The sequence below is a fragment of the Epinephelus moara genome, unplaced genomic scaffold (genome assembly GCF_006386435.1).
Source record: "Epinephelus moara isolate mb unplaced genomic scaffold, YSFRI_EMoa_1.0 scaffold127, whole genome shotgun sequence".
Lineage (NCBI taxonomy): Eukaryota > Metazoa > Chordata > Actinopteri > Perciformes > Serranidae > Epinephelus > Epinephelus moara.
Genome location: NW_026078741.1, coordinates 1 through 8,667, shown reverse-complemented (window position 1 = coordinate 8,667; position 8,667 = coordinate 1). Strand labels below are relative to the sequence as shown.

General features: G+C 40.6%; 1 protein-coding gene across 1 annotated transcript in view; it reads left to right on the top strand.

Annotated features, from left to right (window-relative positions):
- Nucleotides 1-8,661, top strand: part of LOC126386968 (collagen alpha-3(VI) chain-like) — a gene marked incomplete at its 3' end in the record, with an annotated part of 10,421 nt that extends 1,760 nt beyond the window's left edge. The window contains exons 3-9 of the mRNA XM_050039546.1: nt 43-232; nt 467-1,066; nt 1,331-1,924; nt 5,231-5,842; nt 6,026-6,649; nt 7,853-8,443; nt 8,571-8,661. Of these exons, the coding sequence (XP_049895503.1) occupies nt 43-232; nt 467-1,066; nt 1,331-1,924; nt 5,231-5,842; nt 6,026-6,649; nt 7,853-8,443; nt 8,571-8,661 (3,302 nt within the window). The remainder of the gene's footprint in view (nt 1-42; nt 233-466; nt 1,067-1,330; nt 1,925-5,230; nt 5,843-6,025; nt 6,650-7,852; nt 8,444-8,570) is intronic.
- Nucleotides 8,662-8,667: the final 6 nt, after the last annotated feature.

The following is an 8,667-nucleotide window of genomic DNA, read 5'->3' as shown; positions in this document are numbered from 1 at the left end:
TCTTATGACAATGTAGATACCCCAGCGTCTGCTCTCAAACAGCAGGGCATCTTTGTGATTGGCATTGGATCAAGGAGCTCTGACAGTGGAGAGCTGCAGAAGATATCGTATGACCCCAGTTACGCTCTATCAGTGTCTGAGTTCACTGACCTCCCCAGTGTCCAAGAACAGCTCTTCTCTGTAATGAGCAGAGTGCTAACGAGGGCCAAGCCTATGACACCAACAGTAACTGGTAAGCAAGTGACAGAGTTTTACATTCCAACATCACAGTAAGACGCAGATTCAACAGTTTGAAAGTGTACTTCACTAATCTCAGATCTACCAGTTCCACTTTGACAAAGCAGTTGTGCCAGCATCAATAGAGTTAATGTTGTAAATGTTGAGGTTAGCTTTCACCTTGTGAGTCTTGCATGGAAAATGTTTGAAACACGAACCTAAATATGTCTCAAATTCTATGTTTCCCTAGTGGAGAGACAGCCACTAGGAAGGGATGTTGTGTTCTTGCTGGACGGATCTGATGGCACTAGAACTGAATTCCCAGCTATGCGAGACTTTGTCCACAGACTAGTAGAGAAACTCAGTGTGGATGACAGCAAAGACCGTGTCTCAGTGGTTCAGTACAGCAGAGATCCAGCTGTCCAGTTCTATCTGAACACGTACGCAACAAAGGGCGAGATCCTTGACACCGTCAGAGGTTTGAGGCACAAAGGTGGAAGACCCCTCAACACTGGAGCAGCTCTCCAGTACTTGAGGGATAACGTCTTCACGGCATCTGGCGGAAGCAGGCGCCTGGAAGGAATTCCACAGATCCTGGTATTGCTAAGTGGTGGAAGGTCTTTTGACAGTGCTGATGCACCAGCCTCTGCTCTCAAACAGCTGGGCATCTTGACCTTTGCAATTGGAACCAGGAACTCCGATAGCAGAGAACTGCAGAAGATATCCCACGATCCCAGTTATGCTCTGTCTGTGACTGAATTCACTGACCTTCCCAGTGTCCAACAGCAACTTCAGTCCTCCGTGGAGGCTGTGGTTATTGAAGTCACCTCAGAACCACCAACTGTATTTGGTATGTTAACAACCACAGCCACTTGCTAGCCTGAAAGTCTACCTGACTTGTTTCATCTACACTGAGAAAAAGAAATTGAGTGCAATATACATGTTTAGCACCACGTGTGCATTTAAATAGCGGTGGTGGTGTGCTGTCCTTCTATTTTGAATTGAAATAGGCAGTGCTAGATGTTTTGACAAAAATAGTCCACCACTTGATGATGAGTCCAGGAGCGTACTTTTGGCAAAGGTTTTTATTGTTTGTCTTCCTGTCTTTTCTCAGTTGACACTGCCAAAAAGGATATCGTATTCCTTCTGGATGGTTCTGATAGCACAAGGAATGGCTTCCCTGCTGTGCGTGATTTCATTGAGAGGGTGGTGGAAAAGCTCAATGTGGGAGAAAACAAAGACCGTGTTTCTGTAGTCCAGTACAGCAGAGATGCACAGGTCCATTTCGATCTGAAAAGATACACCACAAGAGAGGATATTGTGGATGCGGTCAGAGGGCTGAGACACAAAGGAGGCAGACCCCTCAACACCGGGGCTGCCCTCCAATACGTCAGGGACAATGTCTTTACAAACTCCACCGGGAGTAGGCGCCTGCAAGGCGTTCCACAGATGTTGATCCTGCTAAATGGTGGAAGATCTTATGACAATGTAGATACCCCAGCCTCTGCTGTCAAACAGCAGGGCATCTTTGTGATTGGCATTGGAACAAGGAGCTCTGACAGTGGAGAGCTGCAGAAGATAACGTATGACCCCAGTTACGCTTTATCAGTGTCTGAGTTCACTGACCTCCCCAGTGTCCAAGAACAGCTCTTCTCTGTAATGAGCAGAGTACTAACGAGGGCCACGCCTATGACACCAACAGTAACTGGTAAGCAAGTGACTGATTTTTACATTCCAACATTACGTTAGGATGCAAATTCAGCAGTTTGAGGCTTGGTGGCTTTTGGTATTGGAATCACCCCAGCATTTCCAACTTCACCTGGTATGTTTACAGTAAAGGCTCCCTGATTTATTTAGCTTTTTTATGATTTAAAAACGCTGCATTTCATAAACACCAAGTGAATGACAGTACATATTTTATTTAGGTAGCATTACTACAACCAGCATGAGCAGTATTCTGACATTGGAATTTGTCTTTCTTTTTTAATTCAGATGGGGCAGGATTATGCATGTTATTGTCAGTCTGGGGGAATTTGGGTGGCAGTGATCACAGATCCTTTAAAACTACTTCTTTCTCCTGTTAGGTCATCTCTCTTGCAATTTGGGTACCTTGTTGACAACAACAAACCAAATAGTCCAAGAAAATGTTAACAAATTACCAAATAAAGTTGAATTAAATCAACAATTATAAATTCATGCTTTCCAAATAGTAGATCCATTTTGATATAATGTATTAATCATAAAACTTTAATATATATTATATATATCAGGGACCACATGCAATGATTGTCAAATTCATATGAATGATTCTTACGGTATCTTTTATCCATTGCTGCATTCCTTTCTCATTTAACTATTCTGCATTTTCCATTTTGAGAAGTACTGCAATCCATTCCAGTACTTTGCAAAATTTACGTAGACTTCTTCTAACTTTCTTGATTTTATGACATGTAGTGTTCTACTGGCAATCTGGCATACTGCGATAAACCCCTATGGAACATGAAATCCATAAAGATTTGATCAGACATCCGGCCCTGTCTGTCTCTTGTCTTGCCCTCTCTATGTGCCATTCATTTGGGGTGGACACGACAATGTGCTGCATTTGTGTTATGGACTGGTCTTACCGGCCAGTCACAACCAAGTTACTTGAACTTGCTTTCATCATTGGCTCCAACATCCCATACACTGTCTCCACTTTGTAAAATGACTTCTTTCGCCATCAGAATTTCATCAGTTCAGTCCAGAAACATTTGGAAAGTCTAGAAGAGCTGCACAATGGAATAATTTCTTCCCCATTCAAGTTGGCATAGGGCTAAACCAGAAGTTCATTATGAGAAACCTCTGGTGCGAATGCACTGCCCTTAGAGCATATGCCGTCATTATCTGTCAAAGAACATAAAACGGCACAAATCTTACATTCCTACTAATTCTTACTTAATGAAAGCAGGTGAAAATATGTCGCTGAATAAATACAATGACGATGTGAAAGAAAAAGTGTAAACTAATGCATTTTACATACAGTAGGTACGTTATACATTTTAAAACATGCCAAATAAAACAAGCAGTTATTTCTCATCTTTCAACAGGACACACAATACATATTGTACAAATTAAGTCAACCCTCACATTGTTTGCATTGCAATGTGCAAATTGTATTAAAAAATAAGGTCATTTTTTATTCTGAGAAGGCTCTTGAGTCTGAGTTTTGGTATAACAATGGCAACGTTACAACTTGTATCTCACAAGCGCACACATGGCATCTTTTTAAAGCAACATTCTTTCCATTACCAACAACCACTTGTTTTCTTTTTCATCTTCCATTTTTATATTCCTGACGTTCTTTTAAATCCTATTCATAGACTCTTTTTGATTATTGTTACTCATATTCACATCCACACTGTGTCAGTATCTCATGGAAAAATCATTTCTACTGAGTCTGAATAGAGGAGAGCAGTCATAATATTTTTTCCATTTCCATTTCTTGTCAAAAGGCCTGTCTTTCTACATTCCAGCAGTTCTGTGGAACATTTTTCATTTTTTTAACTTGTGTGTTTTTTGAATGATAAATGATGAAGATCATCATGGACATGATGATCACATGAACAGGTTTCGTTGTATCCGTAAGGGACAAAAAAGCTGTTGTCTAGAAATGTAAAGTCATAAATATTACATTTTCGAGACTAAACCAATTTAGAATTACATGACAGACATTGTTAGCCCAAATTTTAATCAATACAAGAAACAGTTGTGTTAATTTTAAATTGGATTTCTGTTGTATTTTTCTCATGGTTTGTAAAGTCTGACATTTTCAAGTTGTTGTGAAGTCAGCTCTGACAGATATGAGAGTTGGCTGCAAAAGAGCTTACATATGCTGGCTTTGTTGTTGGAAAACACATCTCACAAGCAATGACCTAATTTCCACATTGATAGAAGGATAATATCAGCCTTCAATATATTGTGCATTTCTGGTAAATAACAAATTATAACAGCAGAGAGATAGTAACATGCACATAGAATTAAATTACAAAAATGTAAAGCATTTTTTGAAACTGTTTTTAGTTTTCAGGGATGTTTTAAAGTAAGATAATAGGGTTGCCGGGTTGATCTCCATATTTGTCAGAATAATTCCAGCTCTGGGAAATACATTTGGAACCAGTGTAGACTTTCGAGGAGGTTGATGTTTCGGATGACTTAGCTCTAGCTTGTATATGCAATAGATGGAAACCCTGAAATAAAAGATCCTATTGTAACATAAAACTCATTCTAAATACATGCAAGCAGCTATTGTAAAGCAGATCAAATGGAAGTTATGTATTCATGGCATTATTAGAGCATAGCAGCAGTATTGTGCACTAGCTAAAGTCCTTTAGTTAAGGACTACGGCAGCTATACTTATAAGAAGTAGTTCACAAGTTTAAGGAATGTTTATTGTGAAAAATGCAATCATCAAAGCGGTTAATCGTGAATCTTTAACTGGTCTGACTTCTAGCTGCCAGGCTCAGACTTCTCTCTGTTGATCTTTTACAGTCTAATGTAATGAAAATATGTGTGATGTAGGCTGAATATGACAAGCTTCTTCTGACATCCATCACATTCACTAGAAATCAAACTTCTTTTTTTTAACCAATTTAACTTTCATTATTTTTCATCCAGATTTTATGCTGGAAGACACTGTTCAGCAGTGTTTACAAAGTACACTTGCAATGAGGAGAATTCAGAATATACAGTAATTTCACACACACACACACACACACACACACACACACACACACACACACACCAAAGAAAAAATTGGAAGAAAATGTAAAAGCATTCCTGAATATGCACCAGATTACCATACATTTGGCAGCTAAGCATACAGTCTGGTTTAGGAACATATTATGGGCTTACCTTTTCAAAAATGTATCATATATTGATGTATAATTGCCGCTGATACATAACTTTGACCTTTTTTTTCATATTTTGATAACTTCTGAAGCAGATTGTCATATTACTTGTTCTCTCTCTCTTTCAGCTGAGACGCAGGGCCCCAAGAAGGATGTTGTTTTCCTCGTTGATGGATCTGATGGTGTTGGACGGGAATTTCCTATCATCCAGGAGTTCATCCGCAGGGTTGTGGAGAGCCTCAATGTGGGCGAGAATAAGATTCGGATTGGCGTGGTCCAGTATGGTGATTATGCTCAGGCTGACATGTTTCTGAACACGCATACAACCAAAGAAGGCGTTTTGAATGCTGTCAGGGGATTGAGGCAGCGAGGAGGAAGACAACGGAACCTGGGTCAGGCTTTGCAGTTTGTCAGCGGGGATGTTCTTACAGCAGCACGTGGTAGCAGGAAGCAAGAGGGTGTACCACAGTTTGTAATTGTCGTCTCCAGTGGGTCTTCAACGGATGATATCAGTAGTGCAGCAGCTTCACTCAAACAATCTAGAGTTCTTCCCTTCAGCATTGGGACCAGGGATGTTAACCCAACAGAGCTCCAGGTGGTGTCATATGTGCCTAACTTTGCCTTCACTGTAGATGACCTCCCTGGCCTGTACACAGTCCAAGAAAACTTGATCACCACTCTGACTGAGCTGTCAGATGATGACATCAACAGAATGCGTCCAGTATTCCCAACCACTGAAGGTAATGTAATTCAATTAAGTCATTTAAAAAATAGTTTACAGCCTAAAAAACATTCCCACACACCTCACCCACTTTACTATACGATATTTTACTTTCTCAGTCATACTGTATGTTCTCAATATCTACTAGAAACTGTAATTAGTAATCATACCTTGTTATTGTGCTTGCATTCTTTTTGAGCAGTCATCACACCACAACCCACAGAAGGAGAAAAGAGGGATGTGGTCTTCCTTATTGATGGCACAACAGCAGTGCGTAGTGAGTTCCCTTCCATCCGTGAAATGATAAGAAGAGTTGTGGAGAAGCTGGATGTAGGATTGGATAAGGTTCGAATTTCAGTGGTACAGTACAGTGATGACGCCAGAGCAGACTTTCTTCTGAATGAATACTCCACCAAAGACGAGGTGCGCCAGGCTGTGACAAGACTTCGAAGCAGAGGTGGGACCCGTCTAAACACAGGTCGTGCTCTTGAGTGGGTCTACAGAAATATCTACCAGAGGGCAGCAGGAAGCCGCATTGAGGACGGTGTGCCTCAGTTCCTCATTCTAGTCACAGGTGGCAAGTCTACAGATGATGTATCCACTGCAGCTGACCAACTTAAGAGAAACCAGGTTGCACCTCTAGCCATTGGTTCAAGGAATGCAGACCCTGATGAACTGAGAAAAATTTCCTTGAAGCCTGAACTGGTATATAGAGTTGACAGTTTCCAGCAGCTTCCAAGAGTGGAGTCACAGCTCATTGATTCAGTCAAAAAAATATCCACCGCTGATATCATCAGTAGTTATACTACTCCCGCAGTGGATATAGGTAAGACAAAGCTTTGGTCATTTACTATCGTTTCCTTTTTAGCATTGTTTTACATTCCTTTAAGGATGCACCAGCTTTAAAATTTCTGGGCTGATACTGATGTTTAAAATAATAATTTGGCTAATATTATTGTTTTTCTGTTATTTATTTCCCATTTGTGCCAGGGAAACAAATACATTTACACTATAAAAAATTATTATATAGTGAATTACACTATCTTTGAATGAGCACAAATTCAATCATCTAAATTTATGAAACAACCTTTACTACAACATTTACATCAAAACATCTACCCAAAATTAACTGCTTCAAAAGCTGTTTTACTATATCATAATCCCTCTCTTTTATCTGTTTTATATTGCTGTGAAAGCACCCACAAATTTGTCCGTTAAACAGCTGTATTTATTCAAGATTCTCGCCAAAAATGATATTTTACAAGGTTACACTGAGCACATCATTAGAACGTTAAAATTTGCCTTCATCCAATACTCATTTTTACTGAACAGAGCTTGAACACATTAGAATGTAACTCAAAGCAACCTCTGTGACCTGTAGTTGCGGCCACAGCTGCTAACAGGAAACATGTACTAACTCCTCCTGCTGATTTGAATACAGATTTATTGTTCACAGTGCATTATTGTCAGGGAAACAATAAGGTGCATCCTCTGACGGGATGATAGTGAGTTTATTGCATCCCTTCATCCCAAAGGCATCCCAGGGAAGGTCTTTTCCAACCCCAACATGTTTTCTAGGGATGCCGGGATGCCAGCTGCTACTAGCCATATCATCACACAACAGTGAGATCAGAGAGCCCATTTGCCAAACAGTCACTGTATTCTTCTTGTACCAGCTTATTGATTGCGCACAATTGATGTAACACAACAGAAAAAACATTGGCCACTGCCATCCATAAATGTCATCTTATTCTCCAATAGGCCACTGGGGGTCAATATGGCGAGTATGGGCCGATACCAGTTTTGAGCCGATAAATAAGTGCATCCCTACATTCCTCATGTAATTTAGAAAAAAAAGACAGCGGTTAGGGTGCACTGACTGCAGGGGTAGTGTCACCCATCTACCACTGCAAAGCCCCAGAGCTTAATTCTCTTCTTTTAGAGTTCTGTTACAGTAGTAGATTTTTTTTTAAATATATATTTCAAAATGAAGACTATATCCCTTACTCTTTGTTTGCTTGTTTTGCAGGCATCCTAGATCTTGGGAAAAAGGACATTATCTTCCTTATTGATGGCTCAGATAATACAGGTCCTGCTGGCATTGCTCATATCCGTGACTTCATCCTGGACATTGTCAAACAACTTGATGTGCAGCCGGATCAAGTGCGTGTGGCTGTTGTCCAGTATGCAGACAGTGTTAAAACAGAGTTCTCACTTAACTCTCACAACAACAAGCCAGCTGTAGTCTCTGCTGTCAAAAGACTTCGTCAGATGGGTGGTCGGTCATCAGATCTGGCTGATGCCATTCAATATGTTATCCAGAATGAGTTAAAACCTGCTGCTGGTGTTCGTCCAACTGAGGCCTCCCAGCATCTTGTGGTTCTCACAGGTGGACGTTCCTCCCAAGATGTTAACCTCTTTGGACCTCTGCTTAAGGGCCAACGGGTCAACTGCATTGGTGTTGGAGCTGCTGGTGCTGACACAACACAGCTAAACCAAATTGCCACCACCCCAGCTGATGTTCTCCAGGTTCGCGACTTCCGTGGCCTGCCAGCAATCCAGCAGGGGGTTATTGACAGGTTGAGTGGGAACATCCCTGAGGAAATACCTACAGATCCTTGTAAGCTGTGCATAAAATTTACACATATTACAGATATTTAGATAACACATGTTCTACATAAATATGGTTAAACTCACTCACTCATCTTTACCTTGTCCTCATCAATATCTCATCTTCCTTCTCACAGCACCAGACATGCCACCCAAAAAGGCTGATATAGTGTTTTTGGTGGATGGCTCCATTAACTTGGGCAGGGACAACTTTAAAAAAGTGATGGTGTATAT